The sequence below is a fragment of the Diceros bicornis genome, chromosome 11, assembly GCF_020826845.1.
Source record: "Diceros bicornis minor isolate mBicDic1 chromosome 11, mDicBic1.mat.cur, whole genome shotgun sequence".
Lineage (NCBI taxonomy): Eukaryota > Metazoa > Chordata > Mammalia > Perissodactyla > Rhinocerotidae > Diceros > Diceros bicornis.
This window is the reverse complement of record NC_080750.1, coordinates 52343854-52363955: the sequence shown is the minus strand read 5'-3', so window position 1 is coordinate 52363955 and position 20102 is coordinate 52343854. Positions and strand designations below refer to the sequence as shown.

The window sequence follows — 20102 nt, the reverse complement described above, 5'->3', positions numbered from 1 at the left end:
ATATTTTCTAAATCAGAGCAGCTGTATGTATGTGGAGGGGTCAAATTATTATAAGTCTTGGAGATTGAGAGCTGAAAGGAAATACAGATATGGCAGCTCAACTCGTTTCCCGACAATGAAGAAATGGGAGGTTTTGAGAACAGCAACCATAGCAGTAATTTACTGAGGGCCTCTTCACTTGAAGCATATTAACATATACTATTTCTTTCAAACTCCACAAACAACCCTGTAAGTGACATAGGCACTACTGTTGCCATTTTAGAGAACACAAAATAAGGGTCAGAGATTAAGTAATGTGTTTCAAGTCACAGCTAGCAGCTGAGAGGGGCATGCAAACTCATCTGATTCCTATGCCTATGGGCTTTCCAATACACATCGCACTGCCTTTTTCCTTGAAGTGGTGAAGCCAGGGTTAGAACCCCAGAATCTTGACTCAAAGTGTGATTCCACTCTCCCATGTAGACTCCTGTCCAAAATGAGACACTGGCAGCCATAAAAGTCAGTAAGAGGCAATTTGTTCAAGACCAAACTGAAATAAGAGTCAGGCTTATTAGCACATCGCTGTGTAATGTTACATTACCCTTGTAGCTGATAAAATAAGTCTCATCAGCCACTGAGATAATAAATACCTGGGTCCTCATACTATCGCTAAGAGATGTTAATAAATACCAGGAAATCATATGCCAGAGTCCATAACGAACAGGAAGGGAACTGAAAGTCTCCTGGCAGTATATATACCATCCACCTTAACCCTAGTCGTCACTGCTTTCAGCCAAGTAGGCGTAGATCCATGCAAAGCAAGGCAGCAGAGTTGCTTCACAATGCTTCACAGGTACGTGGATCTAGCCTTGAACTTTGCTCAAACCTGGTGCTGTTTCCTTGGCAGGATTTCTAAGACACCTCTCTGCCTTAACTTCTGATCTCTCTTTTTTGTACAATAATAGAACAAACCAGGAACGGTTTAATATGCCTTAAAAAAAAAAAAAAAAAACCCAAGATGTTTCGAACTGGAAAGACAAAGGCTGGCATGAGAGAGGGGAGTATATTCAAAGCCTCTGAAATCATAGTTATGAATACAGCTACCGACAAACCTTGGCAAACTATTTTATGATACAGCTATTAAAGCTTCAAAGAAAAAGTAAAGACAAAGAGGTACTTGACATGTGAAGTACTTTAAGACTTTGTTACCCTAATAGACTATATTTTAAGAAAAGCTTAAAAAATTTTTAGATAAATCTTTAATTGATAGATTCATGGAGAGTTTCATGGAACATTAGTGTTTGGAAGTGATCAGGAAAGATAACAACACATTTTTCTCGGTGCCTCTGTCAGAAACAGCTAGCAGTGCTCCAAGGTCATTAGCCCCCAACACGTTTGTTGACAAGGGATGTGCTTGGGGCCCACTCATGCAGGAATTCATGTTTTCATAAGAGGAGCATAGGCTTTTTCTTTTTCTGATTAAATTCTTTATATTTCCACTTATAATGGAAAGTTCAACTAAGTGGTAAATATGGTTCTATGTTTAAATGTGAATACTCTATATTAACCAAATAGAAATTTTATCATAGGTATAATTCTTTCCTCTTGATTATCGACTGTTCTGGCAGCAGCTCATGCTAATCTTTTAAATTCCTCTCCTGAGGAACAGCCACCATAACCCTTTACCTCCTGCGCTTCCCTCTTGCGTGTCTAGCACCTCAGCTGTCACCCCATCCGCCCATTTCCATTTCCTCAATTTGTTTTATTTGGTATCAAAATCATAATTTATTTCTCAGTTGCTTTAGAGCAGATACTTCTTCTTTGACTTTCTTTTTGGTCCAATGCTATCTGTTTTATCTTGATCTTGTGTCTTGCCTATATTAGGGACAGAGGAATAGAAAAACGTTAAATTTCACCAATCCTTAGGAGACCTCCTTGATGGCTGAGCTAACTTCTTGGAGAACAATTTTCAGTGACTTCAATTATTGATTTAACAGACTTGCCTTAGAGGTTACTTTGGCAACAATTTAAAAATAATTTGTGAAGTCAGAAAATGGAAATTTTACAAAAGAACAGAAAAATTGCATAGGCAACTTAATATCAAATTAAATAGATAAAAAATCAAGGACAAGGTGAAACAAATAATATACAAACTTTTATTCAAAGATAATTCAAGAAAGACATGTTTTGGTCATTTTTAAAGTGAGATTAATTGAAGATCTCGGAAAAATTGTATCTGATCAACACACATCGCTACTCACAGAAAGTTCTCTCTTCTGTTAATAGCAGCTAAATTTATACACACACAAAAAATTCTTAAGACCATGCAAATTCAATTGAATTCCATACATTCATTATAATTCATCAAAACCTGCATTAATATTCATGCCAAAGTGTTACTTTAAGAAAAAATTAAAAATACACACCAAAACATGACCAAGATTAAACCAAAGAAAATAATAAATAAGCATAATTTATATTTTATTTAAAAAAGTTTGGCATCACACGTATTCAAGTGTGTTACACCATGTTCATTCCTCAGAAGTGGCATTTTAAGTGTTAAGCATTGTTAAATATCAAAAAATACAACTCTGTTTTACAATGTGTACTGGCATAATTCAAAGTACTGTGCCAATTATAAATAGTATAATCAAGTTTAAACATCTTTTCAAACATCTTTAAAGGAAAGCATATAGACACACATTTATATGCACACAATTTATTATACTCATGTAATCAAAGATATTTTATAAAAGCAAACAGTTTTATCCCTCAACTAGTTTGTATACTTAAATAGATTTTAATACCTGTTCAAAGATTTTCAGTTCCTGTGTATACAGATTTTCAGGAAAAGGAATAAAGATAAAACTAAATTTTACAAGAACACATATTACTTTATCCTCCTTCACAAAATAATCCATAGTCATTCAAGGTTGATAAGAACTAGTCTTTATGAAAACAACTGTTGTCTAAAGACTACAGAATAAGTACTGCAGTCCAGGTTGCTTATTAAAATTCAGTCAGCTGCTGCTCATTGCAGAAAAAGCCTACACAGTGCTTCTACCAAAAAATAATCTTCAGTATCTGAGGCCAAAAAGGCAGACGATCGTATCTTCTGCTGAGACTTAAAGTGCAGCTACAAGTGGAGAAGTGCTAGATTCTGGGTCACTTCAGAAATACTTGTGGAAGCCTGTTTCTCATGTGTAAATACGCTGAAAGTGTCCTTCGGGCTCATAATGGTTTATCAATAACCGTGACCCCTGATCAGACAAATGAAGAAATCAAACAGAAGTCACAGGCAGCATTCTGTATCTCTGAGGAAATACTGAATTCTTTATTATTCAAGCAACAGGGACTGAACAAATCATGATGTTTCAAAATCTCTTTCTTAAACTTTAGTACTACTATCATTTTAATCTAAATGACCGTGAAATCTCTGTTTAGTTATGAAAGAAAACTACATCACACTATATAATCCAGAACTAGTCTTTTGCTCTTTGTAGTTATAATTAAGGCAAAATACTGTTACTCAGGAAATACCAAAATCCACTTAATACTCAAAAGGACACAAAGAAACTTTTGGGAGTGACAGATATATTCATTATCTTGATTGTGGTGATGGTTTCATGACTATATACATAAGTCAAAATTAATACAATTGTACACTTTAAATATATGCTATTTATTCTGTCAGTTATATCTCAATGAAACTATTAAAAAAATTCACCTAATTTTGAGTCACATTCTTCTGGGATTCTACTGTATATAGTTCTTTTATTAGTTGTTTTGGATGATACATAAACAACAGTGATGGTTAATTAGTATAAACTTCTTTTTTCTCCACTATTGGATCAATATTAGAATGTTTCATTAACATTCTAATATTTAAAGCAATATAAAGATCTATCATCAGAATAATTAATATACAACACACAGTTTTAAAGACTCATCATTATACTTATTAAAGAGTATTACTATTTCTCTAAGAGAATGGACGAAAAATGATATTTTATAATTCAAGCAGTGGTATGCTTAAATAAGAAAAATTACTCCACAGCCTCACTATAATACTATCACATGGAACCCTGCCAGGGCAGATGTTGTAGGGGTCATAGTTCTTGGATATCTGAGTAATTAAGGACTTGACACATAACTGAACTTCACTCCACTGCATAGGAGCCATATTAAATTTTATTATACAACTCTGCACTGGAAAGATCTGGGATTTTGAATACAAATGACTGTAGAATGATAATACTAGTGCTTTCTTTCAGAATGTACACATTCAAAATTAATTATTTTAAGAATAAGAAATAAAACATACTTTGAGAAAAGATTTTCTTCTTATAACAGAAAAATATTCTTAATATAAAAATCATAATGATGTAAGTTTTGTATTATAATAGAAGACTGTAAGAAAATTACACATTACCTGCATAACTTCTCCCTGTGCTCATACAAGATGACACAACTGTCCATTTATCAGTTGTTGGGTTATAATATTCTACCGATGCCAAATTACAGGAACCATCATCCCCTCCAACTACATATAACAGACCATTAACTGCACAAACTCCTTAAAAAAAATCACAGAAAGAAAACAATTATTTAAAAAATTTAGATGAATATGAACATCCCTATACATGTTTGCAGAGGTGATCCAGAGATGTTTATTTCCTTGAAATGGAGCGAAAAGAGAAGATGGTGAACATAGAAATAATTCCTTTTATATGTGAGTCTAATACCACTTCTAAGCTCCTACTTACATCACTTATGCAGTAGTTGCTTAATAGATGCATTATTTCATTTAATCTTCATAATAACCTTTCTTATAGATTAGAAACTATTTTAATCCTCATTTTATTTAAAAAAAAAAAGGAAGAAAAAAGAAAATTAAAGGTCAAAGAAGTTTAGTAACTCTCCCCAAGTCAGCTTCCTAGGGAATCCTAAGGAAAAAAAATATATATTAGTAGAAGTATATTCAGTAGATTCTGAATTTTAATTATTACACTGAATAGTTAATTCTTTTATCTCCTTTAAAAGGGGAGAACAATATTATTTATACTCAGACATTTCTTTTTTCAATCCCAAAGAAGCTCATACTATACATGTTACATTATTACTCATCCACTCCCACCAAATAATATACCTTGGACATTTCCCCAAGTTAATAAATATAGATCTACATCATTTTTTTTTGTGTGTGTGTGAGGAGATCAGCCCTGTGCTAACATCCGCCAATCCTCCTCTTTTTTTGCTGAGGAAGACGGCCCTGGGCTAACATCTGTGCCCATCTTCCTCCACTTTATATGGGACGCCGCCACAGCACGGCTTGCCAAGCAGTGCGTCGGTGCGCGCCCGGGATCCGAACCAGCGAACCCCGGGCCGCCGCAGCGGAGCGCGCGCACCCAACCGCTTGCGCCACCGGGCCGGCCCCTAGATCTACATCATTTTTAATGTCTGCATATGATAATACAATAATTTATTTGTCTTTTACTGATGGATATTTCCTTATTTTCAGTTCTTTTGCTCTTATCAACGATGTTGCAATGAACAAGGATCCCCTTGCATAATTTTTTACATATTTTTGCAACTATTTTCTTAATATAAATTTTTAGAAAGAAAATTGCTGAGTTAAAAGGTAAACACCTTTTAAAGGCTCTTTATTCAACTTAATTTTTTAAAGCATATTTAACATCCTTAAACAAGGTTCAGGGCTATTATAAATTGGTACTAGAGAGCATCAAAGAATCTAGAAGGATACTGCCCACACACTGATTTCTGTAATGTTGTAGATAGTTTTGCTAACATGATTAACAGATGCTTGCAGATTTTTAACAAAATAATGAGACCAAACTTCTATACAGCATTTAAAAGTACACTAGCAAGAGTATCTTCTGTGCAAATGGAGTGGATCTTCTCTACTTAAATTCAATTGTGTTACTATCCTAGTCTCTTCACAGGCAGCAAACTCATACCATTTTACAGTAGTTCAAATACTTGAAAAGTAAGAGCCAAATACCGCTGCCACACAAGCTTCCTAAAGCTGCTGCTTGTATAAGTATGCAGATCTCAATTCTACTCCACTGATAGATGACAAATGACTGTGTGGAAACAGAATGCATACCACCCCCACACCGTGCCCAAAATGGCTCTGCTATCATGGAAGGGATAAGTAAGGGGGTTATGTTTTCCTAAAGAGCTTTCTCAGATCTACTAGAGGCTCCCAGACTAGAGGGCATCCCATTGCAGAGAAGGAGGCCAGTCCCCACATCCATTTGATACATATTAGATATATATTCAAAAGACTTCAACTCTATTAATCCACTGATGCACAACAACAAATTCCTTTTAGGCAGGTGGGAGCCAAATTACTCTGCCAAAAGGACCAATTTTCCCGCAGTGTTTGCTGATTCTAGTCCTTTCAGTTTAATTCATCACAAATCAGATACATATCGAGAACCTATTACAGATGTGCTAAGTATTATAAGACTGTTTATAATCTAATTCAAATTTACTCCATTTTTCCTCCACTCTTGATATAACTTATCATACTTATGAAAAATTTTGAAATCTGACTTTTAAGTTGCTTGCTATTTCAACTTTGTGTGGACGTTGTCAACTCTCTTCATTTAAAATTGAACACATATCCTCCTCTCTTTGCCAGCTTAACCCTTTCTTCCCAATTTAGGTGCTTGGATGAGGTCCTAGGACTATAAAAAGGAAGGGGTTGGATAGATCTTATCAGAAGTTTCAGATTATCAGAAATATGGAAGGAGGGTGACATTTTAAAATACTCTCTTATAAGCTTATATAAATAATTGAAAAGTAGTGTGTTCAGTAGGATTATCTTGTAAATTATAGAAGGAAATTATTCAAATTCCACTGTTTACATGGAAAATAAATATACATAACTTGTTGAGAAGGAAAAACAAACTACAGACTAAGCTTTCATATTTCCTTCTCTTCCTGATAATTACCAATGAAGAAAGCTCAATTAACTGTTGTCCTAATCAAAGTCTGAAATAACGTGCCAACAGAGACTTAGGAAAAGTCTCTTTCCTAAATCCTACCCTTTCCCACAAAATTTTCCAAAAAGCAGAACAATAGCTCTGAATATGCAAATTATCTCCTTATTCTTCTGGCTAGAAGTAATGAGCTAATTTTGATTTGAAAATAATAAAACATAGGTCCAGAAAAAAGATTATTTCAATTTTTAGGAAAATAATAATGAAAGTTCAAATTGCAAATAAATTTCCTAATCCAGGCAAGCACAAGCACATATTACTGTGGCTTTTCTAACTTACCATGTCCTGGGGTCAAGCACTTATTCTACTTGGGGCCCAGATCTGTGGGTCTTACCATGGCGCCGGACTATCCACAGCTGAGAGCTTTTTAGTACCTCACCAAATACAACTGATTGTATGAGGTGCAAAGTCGAGTAGAATTATAAATTCTGCTGTTGCTGACAGTCCTTGTAGTCCCATATACTTAGTCTCCCTTAGTAATCACATTTTAATTAAAGAGAAATTAAGAAGAGCATTGTGTGGGGGGGTGCATCTTGTAACATCTCCCATGGTGTACAGAATCATCAGGAATGTATTGTGGACTATGGGAAATGGCATGAAGATAATGGCATTTTAAAGAAGACTAGCATTTCCTGAAAGACTATCTAGCTATCCTGAATCTATTTTCCATTTGTATTTCCCTTCCATGGATCTTCTTTTCAAGCAGTTAGTTACCTAATCTTTAGGACCTCTGCTTTCTTAAAATTATTTGTTATTGTTATTGCTTTAGCTTTTCCATTTTCTAGAAATCCTGAACTGTAATAAATTAGGATTAGCTTATTCAGGCTTCCCTTTCAGATTCAGATAAACAACTAGCTTTTTAATCTGGTATAAATATTTACTCAACTAGACTAAATTCCCTGAGAACTGGGATCTCCAATAGGTGATACATGGTAGGCACTCAAAAACATTTGTGGTAAGAATGAATGAATTCAAGCATCAAATAAAGAGGGCTCTTCCTCTAATTTAGTCTCCATACTCATTACCAAAAAGTAGCCACTAGTAGAAATTATAAGTTAACTGAAGTTAATAACAATAACAAGTTGTAACACCCTGCTATATTCCACACACTATGCCAGACATTCACTATATAGGATTATTACATAAATTTCTGCCTTTAAAGAGCTAGTCTATTAGGTAACCCAGATCAGTAAAAGAACAGTGGAAATACACAGTGATACTAGTAAAACTTTAAGTACAATTCAATATAAATTTCATAATCGTAAACTAGACAGATACCTGCATTTCTTCTGCACATGTTCATATCTGCAACCTGTCTCCATGCATTGCTGGTGGGATCATACACTTCAACACTTTTTCGTACTAAAGGGCCATCATGACCCCCTACAGCATACAATAAGTTGTTTAACACACCAACACCTAGAAAACACAGAAAACCTAACTATAGTAGAGTAAAAGGGACAAGAAATTTATAACATATTAGGTTTTATTCAAATGACTTGTAATGAATAATAGTTTCAAAAATTAAGTCGATATTAAAGCATACACCTAAGAAATGGAAATGAACAGAACTGACAGACAAGAATCTCAGTAAGAACCATTATTCTAAAAAAAGAGGCACGTGTTACATTTCAAATATATTCCATTAAAAAAAGAGGCATTTCAAATATAAAAAAAGTAATATGTAGTTGAAATATAGAGAGGGGAGTCCTTTAACACAATCTTTTTGAAAACAACTTTCATGATAAAAGCATACCAGGATTAAAGCACAAAATTTGTAAGAAATGGATATGAAGAGACTTCATTATTAAGCAAGTTCCCCAATTAGCACTAAAAACAAAAAACTAAAAGGAATGCCAAATACTATAAATAATTAAATGAAACAGAGAAAAAGTTTAATATAACAGTTAGAAATTAAATTTTCAAAGTGAAATTTAAGTGCAGCTAACTAGCACTACATGTATAATTCAAGAGATATTTAAGTGTCATTAAAATCAGTATATAATACATTTTCTGATAATATAAGGAGATGCCAATGAGTCATTTCAGTTATTTAATTCTTTTCCATCGTTTTCGTGCTTCAATTGCTAAACAGCTTCCTATTTACCTGCTCCACTCCGTCTGGTGCTCATTTCCGCTATATAGGTCCACTCGTTTGCTGTAGCATTATAGCACTCCACCGTGCTGAGACACTGACGTGAAGCTCCATCATAACCCCCTACGGCATAGAGCAAACCTATACACGGAATCACAAAGAAAGCCAAATTCATAAAACGCTATTTTCTCAAGTCAGAAAATACTATATTTTCCTCCATGGTAGCAGAGTTTCCCTTTCAAGTGTTACTGATTTTTATGAACTATTAAGATCTTGCCTAATGGTGATAAGTGGAGTTACCAAATCACAGTACGAAGATCTGCAGGGTATATATAATGATATTAACATTTTCATCAATAATCTGACTGATAGAACAGAAAATACACTCATTATAGTCAAAGAAGCCAATCACAAAAGACCACATACTGTATGATTCATTAATATGAAGTGTTCAGAAGTGGGCAATTTATATAGAGAGAGAAAGTAGAGTAGTGGTTGCTGAGGGCTGGGGAGGATGGGGTTGACAGCTGAAGGGGAGCGAGGCTGGTTCTTGGGGTAATAAAAATGTTCTAGAATGAATTATGGTGATAGATGCACATTGAATTGTACACTTTAAATGGGTGACATGTATGGTGTGTGAATTATCTCTCAATAAAGCTTTTAAAAAAAAAGTGCAGAGAATTATACCCACAGTGGGGGAGGGGTGGGAACCCACAAATCTGCACAAACAAACAAAAAAAAAATCATACCAACTTATAGCTTTTCTTAAGCTCTGTTGGGGGACAAAGTAGGATAAAAATAAGTAACTGTAGCAACCCATTCCTTAAATGTTAAAGAGCCTTTCTCCAGATATAAAATCTTGCATATATGCCATATGATTTGTTCCCCAAATAACTGTAATAAGATCAGATAACAGCTCTATATAGGTTACAGAGAGAGAGAGAGAGAGAGAAAGGGGAGGGAGAGAATGAGGGAGAGAGGGAGAGTGGCAGAATGGGAGAAGGGGCCTTATATAGGTCAGTTTATATAGAAAGCTAATTTTTTTTTTTTTTTTTTTTTTTTTGTGAGGAGATCAGCCCTGAGCTAACATCCACCAATCCTCCTCTTTTTTTGCTGAGGAAGACGGCCCTGGGCTATCTTCCTCCAATTTATATGGGACACCGCCACAGCATGGCTTACCAAGCAGTGCGTCGGTGCGTGCCCGGGATCCGAACCAGCGAACCCCGGGCCGCCGCAGCGGAGCGCGCGCACTTAACCGCTTGCGCCACCGGGCCGGCCCCTAGAAAGCTAATTTTTAAAAGAGGATAACTAAAATTTTATAGTAACTACTACTTTCCCTTTTTAAATGTCATCTGCCGGCCTATTTAGAAAACCAGTGTTTAGATTATTGGAAGACACACTCCTAACAATCAAGAAGCCGTATGTACCTGGAAATGTTCACCTGAAAGAACTGTGAGCACCCACCTCCAACAACACCGACGCCAACACTGCTCCTCCTCGTGTTCATTGGAGCCACGTGAAACCACTCGTTAGACTTTATGTTATATGCTTCCACAGATGATAAACCTATAATAAAGTACAATGCTCTTCATTTCCTCCTCTAGAAAAAATTTAAGGTAATTGTCCTTTTATATACATTACTAGGGAAAAACACTTCAGGTATGTTAAATTGGGCTAACATTAAAAGGCGAAAATGATGGAATGTAAACATATCAATTACATGATAAACAGAAATAGCTTCTTTTCAAGAGGGCTCATACCCAAGCCACTGACATTTATTAGCTTTTTAAACTTGGTAAGATGATTGATACTGATGGATGAGAAAGAAATATACTTAGCACTTACATCTGGATGGAATTTTTTAACTTATCTTTATACTTGTTAAAACACTCAAGTATCTCCTAATTTTGCAAAAATTTGTTCCATAAATGTGATTAATATATTAATTCTAACAGCTATGTAAAAACGATGAAAAGAAAATTACCTGTACTCCCATCGAAGCCTCCTACAGCATATAACAATCCATTTAAAACAGCAGCCCCCAAAGTGCTTCTCCGGTCTCGCATGTTAGCAACGCTGGTCCACTGATCCTTCACAGGGTCATAGGAATCTACAGTGCGGACTCTTAAGGAGCCATTAAAGCCACCAACAGCAAAAACGAGCCCAGCCATGTAGACCATTCCTGCAAAAACAATTCAGCAGCTGATGAATATATGACTGAACCACCACCGCTATCTAAAGACTGCTTTCCATAAGTCTACAGCTGTTGTCAGAATATAGGTTACTCTTAGGAGAATCCTGACTAAATAGGTCGTAGGCAACACTATTTATTAACAAGAATATACAAAGACTACATTGTCCTCCTTTCTAAGGTTAAAAAACACAGTGGCACAGGGTGACGTACTATTTTGACTCTTGGCTTTTTCAAATACTTATTTACAGACTTAAATAATAAGCCAATACTTTCTAACTAGTTGAACCTATATATATCTCCCATGGCTTTCAATTTTGGATTTTCTAATCTATAGGTTTATACTTAATTTGCATAATGTGCTCTTAGTTGATCATGTTAGTGGGCTAAACCACTAAGGGGTAGGTAAATTGCAGTGGCTATTTTTGTAGAATCCATGAGCTAAGAATGGTTTTTACATTTTTAAATGGTTGAAAAACAAATAAAAGATCAAGAATATTTCATGACATAGAAAAATTATATGAAATTCAAATTTCAGCATCCATAAATAAAGTTTTATTGGAACATATGCCCGCCCACCCATTCATTTATGTAGTGTCTATGGTTGCTTTCGCACTAGAGTGGCACTTGAGTAGTTGTGACAGAGACCATATAACCCACAAAGGCTAAAATACTGACTCTCTTATCCTTTAAGAAAAAGTTTGCTGACCCCTGAGCTAATGAGATGTTAGGGGATCCCTGGACAGAGAAACTAGATTGCTAGACTCTAGGTTTCAACTACCTTTCTACTTTTCTGAGCTTTTTCATGCTGTTGTTCTGATATGAGAAGCTCCTCTCACCATCCACTCTGCTTTCCTCAAGTTTCAAGCCCCAATGAAAGTTCCACACTTTCTCTGATGCCTTCCCTGAACCGCTTTAGCCTGAAACGATTACCTCTAGCTCCTGAACCCCTATAGCAAATAACACCTATTTTAAGGTTAATAAATCTTACATAGTCTGCAATATCATTGCTTTCAATTGTTCAACTTTTTGTTGTTCTTAAATCCTATAGTGTTTATGTCATTGCCCCAGCTTGAGGGCACACACTGTGCCGCACGATTTTCGGAATCCCAGCAGGGAGAACAGGAATCACCAGCTCAAGTGTTTGACTAGCTCAGCATTTATACGATGTTATCAGGTGAGGCGTGCACCACTACCCCCATCTCACCCTCTGATGCTGTATCCCCTCAGCCCCCAAAATATATATGGATGTGTAGTCCTTCATATGGCATCAAGACTCTTTACAGTTCAAATGAAGCTGCCTGTGTTGGCAGCTCCCCGTCAAGGAAAGGAATGATTTTTCAGTCCCTGATTCAATCAGGAAACAAATACTTAAGCTACGAGCTGGTAAATCCAGAGTGTCTGAGGAGAGCTGTAAGAATGAAGAATTTAAATAGGCAGAGAACCAGCAAATGATTAAGGGTAACCACTAGATTTCCTGAGCATCCCCGATAGAAGCGAATGTGGTAGATTTCTTGGGAGGGCCTGGGGGCCAGTGAGCAGTGACAAAGCAGGCACATATTTCAGCATGAAAATGTCCTGTATCCAAAATCATAAGTAACACTAGGGAATGTTCACCGTGGGAATTTGGGCCATTGCAATGTTCGTTTTCTTTTCTCTACAAACACAACAAAAATCTATCATCTCGTAGTCACAGTATAGTATGCTTACCAAGTATTAGGGTATTTCAGGAGACAAGGAAGAAAAAAATAAATGAATCAGTCTGTGATCAACTATCAGTCTATAAGGTGAGATTTCTCCCAAACACTCTGGGCAGAGAGGGTTGAACTAAAAGAACTGATAACTTCCCCAAAGTTACAGGGAACCAAAGCACCCAGAAGTCTGAGTAGACTGGCCAAGATTACACAGTTAAAGGGCATCAGCTCTAATCTGAAGGAGATAGGGGGATGAGAGCACAATGAAGGAAAATTTACTCATGAACAGTACACTCTGGAATGGACCCAATCTAATGACTTCTGGTGTAATGAAAAGGAAACTACCAGGAATCAGATATGAATTAAGAAACCAGTTATAAATATCATGGAAGATTCCATTCCCAACAGTAACAGTAAAGATAAAATACCTAAGAATAAACTTGCCAAGAAACATACAGAACCATGTGAAGAAAATGTTAAAAATCTACTAGAGGACATAAAAGAAGACATGGGTTCTATCCCTAGTCCTTTAACTAGTCCTATCGCGTATTAAAACATATTATAAAGCACAGTAATTAAAACTGTTCTGTTTTGATGCATGAGGCAAGACAAATCAATAGAATAGAACAGAAAATTTAGAATAAAACCATCTAAATGTAGAAATTTAGTACATGATAAAGGCCGCATTTCAAATGAGCAGAGACAGGTAGATTAGTCGATAAAAGGTGTTAGGACAAATGGCTAGTCATTAAAAATACAAAATCCACACTTTACTTCCCATATCAAAAGAAAGCCCAAATGTTTTTGATATTAGTATAAAAACTAAAACTGTAAAGGTACTAGAAAAGTTCATATTTTTAAAATACAATTTTGTGGGCTGGCCCCGTGGCTTAGCGGTTAAGTGCGTGCGCTCTGATGCAGGCAGCCCGGGGTTCGGATCCCGGGCGCGCACCGACGCGCTGCTTCTCCAGCCATGCTGAGGCCGTGTCCCACATACAGCAACTAGAAGGATGTGCAACTATGACACACAACTATCTACTGGGGCTTTGGGGGAAAAATAAATAAATAAATAAAATTAAAAAAAAAAAAATACAATTTTGTTCCAGGGGTGAAACCTAGAAGACACCACCTTAACCAAGTGATCAAGGTTAACGTCACCAGAAATAATCATAATAGCCTCAATCTAATCATGAGAAAACATCAAACCCAAAATTGAGAGAGATTCTTCAAAACACGTGACCAAGTACTCTTCAAAAGAATCAAAGGCATGAAAGACAAGGAAGACTAAGGGAACTGTCACAGATAGAAGAGACTAAGAAAATATGACAATGAAATGCAATGTGAGATCCTGAAACAGAATAAGGACATTAATGGAAAAATTGGTAACATATGAACGAAGTCTGTAATTTAGTTAATGGTAATGTATCAATGCTAATTTCTTAGTTTTGATAATTATATCACAGTTATGTAAGATATTAATATTAGGGGAAGAATATACCAGAACTCATTGTACTATCTTTGCAACTCTTCTGTAAGTGTTAAATTATTTCAACATAGAACGTTTTTAAAAAACATAGGTATGTGTGTACACACACACAAATAATTTTGGAGTAAGGCTTTTCTACATAGGAAACAAATTCTTAAGTCCAAAGACAAAACTGATGTACAGGACTGCATAAAAAGGTAAAACTTTTACAAGGCAAAAATAACACAAGTAAAATCAAAAGATACAAGATTAATACAAATAAATATTCACACCACATTATGACAGACAAAAAGGCTACTTTCCTTAACATATAAATATATCTGTCAAATCAATAAAACACTATAATAAAAAATGGCAAAAATCATGAACTGACAATTCAGAAAGATGTTTAACTTTCTTCATAATAAAAGACATACAAAGTGAGATGAGACAGCATTTTTCACTGACCAGATTGGCAAAACTCAAAATAATCAATTACAAGGTGTTATCAGGAATATAGGGAAACTGGTACCTTCATATTTTACTGGTAGTGAAAGCAGTAATTGGTGTATCCCCTTAAGATACCCTTTGAATCAGTAATCCCAGTTCTAAAGTTTTATCCAACTAAAATATATTAGCATATGTATACAATGATGTATGTATACGGAATTCACTATAGCATTGTTTATAACATAATATTAAAAACAATTTTAACATTCAATTAAAAACTAGTAAAAATTATACTACATCCAGACTCCCCCCCAAAAAATATTAGACAGCTCTTAAAAAATGAAGTAACTCTATGCTGATATGTAACACTCTCCAAGATGTACTGTTAAAGTGCTACCATGATAGAAATGTTCCATTGCACTTAGAACTCATTTTGCTATGGGAGCTATGAATTATGGATCCACGTGTGAGTCCCAGGATGAATCCTTAGAGTTTGCAACTGCCTTCTCCCATTGCAGTTTTGACCAAATAAGGTCTATTTCAACAAATGTTTGTAAAAGGGATGCCTAGCAGAAGGCAACTGTAGCTTATAGCTAAGTCAGGAAATCTCCTAGGAGTCAGGATCCCAACTTAAATATTCTTTCTCAACACTTCAGCAAAGGTAACTAAGAAAATATCCAGCAAATCGCTAGCTCCTCCACCTGCTACTAGAGAATCCAAAAGCTACGTCAAGATGAAGGCAGAGCAGCTACTCCCATCAATGTCTTGTGACTTGTACGAGATTCATGAATCATTATTTAACCACACAGCTATTTTAATCAAAGCTTTTCCGCTAAAGATTCTTCTAATTAATAAAAGAAGACCTGAGAGAGAAGCTCCCAATGACCCAGCAGTGGGGAACTGACCATAGAGCATCATGCTTACCTGCCCTGCATCTCCTGGAAGGCAACTCTGCTACTTGGTGCCAACGCTCTTCTTTAAAGTCGTAGCATTCCACGCTTCGGATAGCCTTTGGTGCTTGGCCCCCAACCACCACCATCAACTGGAAGGGCAGAAATGTAAGCACTTGAACGAACAACTATTGCACAGTCAGGAATTTAAAATGTCTTACAAAGACACTGACGTGGAGAGTGTTAGAATGAAGATGGGAGGGTGAGCTGGGGAAACAACCACCTAATCAACATTTAATAAACATCAACAAAGGGGGCACATGTTAGAACTACAATTCTATCATCTAGCACATTTAGTCCAAAATAAGGATTTCAGAAACTAAAATAAGTTTCTGATCCTTCAAGCAAAAGCAGTATTTAAGCCAAAAAACAGCAGGCAGTCAGCACTGGCAAGGCTGCAGTATGTCATAGGGCTTGCTATAAACTGGATCCTGGCTCTATAATGACCAGGGATTGGATCTCCACAATCTAGGAGAGCAGATAGAAGTGAAATTTTAATGTTAGCGGGGAGGTGAGGTGAAAAGGACAATAAGGTATTAAAGGAAAGATGGAAGAAGAAAAAAACATCCTATTAAAAAGGAGGAGCAAATGAATTGGAGTTCACAAGAGAGCACAGATTCCTGGATCTCAAGTAAAGAGAGCTCCCTTGATGCCCCATAAATAAAACAACCTAATAGGACAGATAATGGAGATACTAGGAATCACAAGAAATAAATGCACAATAGTCTAGTGCTGAGAATAAATGAGGTCTATAAATTTCTTCAATTTGACTCAATCCAACAACTATTTACTAAGTATCATCTGTATTTGGCCAGAACTGTGCTAGGTGTTACACATAAGAAATATAAGACATGGTCTCTACCCTTCAAGAACTTACAGATCTCACTAAGGAGACAAGACCCATGAAGTAATTCAAGAACAGTATGCAATTATATATGACCAAAAAGCTATGTGATTAGTATAGACGTTAATTGCTACTGCTGATCAGAAAATATAATGTCATAATTTAGTGAAAGCTTCCTGGAGGGGGTAGAACCTTTAGAGACAGATGGAATTTATCGGTCAATGTGTTTATCTTTGACTGAGTCCAAACGGGCACTCTCTGGCAACACTGAAAACACAGCCGTCAAATCAGAAAAACATAAAAGTTAATGACGTCGTGTATGGAAAACGGTAAAGAATGACAAAGACCTTGGGGGAAAGATGAGATGATGATAGGAAAAACAGATGTTCAAAAGAAACAAAAAATCAAAACAAACAGAAGATGGAATGACTCACATATACAAAAAGGGGAGGTTTGCAACCTTGACTGAGCAATGACCTACCTGTACTTAGAACCTTAGAAAGATGGGTACATAGAAAACACGACTCTTGAATCAGAGTAAATCCCAAGTTTCCAAAAAGAAGCTTATTTTAGTAATTTATTAACTGGAAGTAGAAGTAACTTTAAAGGTCTTAAAAAGAAGACTGAACATAGACCAATTATACGATTACTTTTTCAGATCTGCTACTCTTCTAGTGTTAAATGCAAATAAATAAAAGGAAGAATTAAGAAAGAAAATATCCAATACCCTCCCCTCTTATCACCAAAGAAAACAAAGGGGATGGGGGCAAGGTTGTAAAATTATACAGGTGGAATAGACAGTAATATCAACCCTGTATCTAGGGATTTATAAAAGATTGATCTGTATTTAAACTTCTAAACTCTGCCTAGCAGTTAGACAACAGCTGAAAGAGGCTTGGTTAACATCTCTGATGAAGATTAATTAAAAAAAAATATCTGAAGGGAGCACTTTTCAAACACTCCTCGAGAAACAATACTGGTTTATTAGATTTCATTATTCTCAAACTTTGAATCTCATGATTTCCATGTAACTGTTCACTTCTGCACATCAAAACGAGGATGGAAGGGAAAACATTCTACTGAGTACAGAGAATGGCAGTAATATCTGTCCTTTCCTCACCCAAGAGAAGAAAAACAGGGTGAAAATTTGGGACTCCAGGAATCAGAGATAATGGAGACAAGGAAGAACGTACAATGGGAAGACAAGAGAGCAGGGATATTTGTAAGAGATCAAGAGACGGTGCTACTGTCACCAAAAGAGGTGCTCACGACTCTGACACCCCAGTTATTTGTAAAAGACACCTGACCTCATTTGAGAAACATCATACTAATTACGCTAATGGAAAAGAATAGAAAACTGGGAAGATCTTTTGAATGGAAAAGTTAAATGTGACATACTTAAGGCAAAGGATAGGAGTTAAACTAATTCAAGTGACCATCCTGAAGTGTAGGTCAACTAAACTTCGTTCTTTCTTTTTTTTCACCTTTTAAATATTTATTAAAAAGCTGCCTCCTGAGAAATCAAGTTTTATAATTTTCCAATTGGAAATCTCAACAAATATCTTGGGTAAAATATAGAAAAATATATACACAGAAATAACATGATAGCATTTGTAAAACTGCAGATTCCAAAGAGAAAAAGAGGCTAACAATAAAGTACAGCAACAAAATATATAGTTTTTCGTTATGATGTCCAAATCAAAGTGGCTTCCACAATCCCAGTGCTGTTTACTGAAGATGCAAAACTAATGTTTGAGATATAAAAAGAATAATGCATGCAAATTTGTATGAGTCCACAGAATCAGAGCCTAATAAAAAAGTACTAAGAAACTGTCGTGGTAGAAATGTTATCAAAACATTACAATACTTTCCTCAGCACTACTAACACATTTTGTCTCATGTCACATATCATTGTTTTCATAAAGCACATCATTACTATGAAATATGTGAGCATGAGAAATTTATCTTTGCCTTATTCTTGCCTACACACTTAGAATTAATCTTGACTATAACCACTCTAAAATGACAAACAGTGCCGTTGAAAGAGCACCCGACACAAGAGCCTTTTCAAAAATATGTGTAGATAAATAAACTTTGAGAAGGGACCACGCAAATGCAAAGTCAAAGCAACAGTGTAGCTCACTGCTATCTGCCATGTCTGCTGCCTCTCCTCCCTAGCCACCCTGATAGAGCAGAATCAACAGAACCTTCATAGATCAGCATACACACCACAAAACAAAGGCTAAAGAATTAAGAAATCCCAAGTACAATACAGTTAGAAGGGCCACTCCAAAGTCACAACCAGAGAAGCCCAGAAACAATATCAACTGAACAGATGATCACAACACTACAAAAGAGAAAATAAAATACTTGATAGGATTTTACTAAGAACTTTTCACAAGGTTTTCAAAAGTGACAGGTTTATTCCAGAAATTAGAAAAGAATTAGTTTTCACTCTAAAGGTCTCTGCAGCATAGCTCAAGACAGCAAAGCTAAAGATGCCAGAAGAGGGAATAAATAAGTTAAGAAGAGATCTTTTACAAATGTGAACTGTTTAAAAAGTGTTAAAGATAAAACTATTCAGAAGGAAGCTGAAAAGACTAGCATAAAAGAAATGGTAGTTTAAATGAGCTAAGACTAGGAACACTTTATAAATCTATTTTTTTGTAAGAACAAAAACTGACACCAAATAATATGGACAAATATGAAGTAATGAAGACTTATAAAGATGGCTACTTATAAAAGCAGGTAAAAGGGTATTTGGAAAATGTAAACATTTATAAAATCAGCAGACCCAGATGGCATGCATACTAAGGTGTTAAGGGAACTAGCTAATGTACTTACTGAGCCACTTACAATTATTTTTGAAAAATCTTGGAGAACTGAGGAGAGATCAGAAAATTTAAAAAAGGCAAATACCAATTTTCAAAACAGGATAGGAAGTGAATGCCTTGTAAATACCTTTTAAGTGATAATAATTCTCAGTAAAAATTTAGACTATGTCGAGAAAAGCATTTGAACTTCTAGAAGCCAACAAAATGATTAGTTACACGCAGAAAGATGTTTAAAAAAATCATGCCAAATTTGAATCTATCTGATCCCAAATCTCATCAGATGTTATACGCCAAATTACTTATTTTTGGCTTAGGTAATAAGCATAATCATATGGTCTGAAATTTTCTACAAATGGACAACGTCAGTGAGTATTTCTAACGAAGTGTCACCAGGGAAAGTGCTGAGGTCCATTCTAAATTATTTACTAATGATCTAGAAAAAAAGGAGTAAGTCGCACACTGGCAAAATCCACAGTTGGTTCTAAATTGAGAACCGTTGTTAACACTGGGCAAAACAGAAAAACAATACCAATACAGATTTGAAGCAATTAAAAATGTAGACTCCAAAAATA

At 35.7% G+C, this 20102-nt stretch overlaps 1 protein-coding gene across 3 annotated transcripts in view; it reads right to left on the bottom strand.

The window, feature by feature from the left end:
- Nucleotides 1–2121: 2121 nt before the first annotated feature.
- The window catches only part of KLHL2 (kelch like family member 2), a 101062-nt gene continuing 83081 nt past the window's right edge, over nt 2122–20102 (bottom strand). For all 3 annotated transcript variants that reach the window (XM_058550312.1, XM_058550314.1, XM_058550313.1), the window contains 7 exons: nt 15827–15944; nt 11087–11284; nt 10567–10668; nt 9115–9243; nt 8286–8426; nt 4412–4555; nt 2122–3239 (listed from right to left, as the gene is read on the bottom strand). In XM_058550312.1, the coding sequence (XP_058406295.1) occupies nt 3211–3239; nt 4412–4555; nt 8286–8426; nt 9115–9243; nt 10567–10668; nt 11087–11284; nt 15827–15944 (861 nt within the window). In that variant the 3' untranslated portion in view covers nt 2122–3210. The remainder of the gene's footprint in view (nt 3240–4411; nt 4556–8285; nt 8427–9114; nt 9244–10566; nt 10669–11086; nt 11285–15826; nt 15945–20102) is intronic.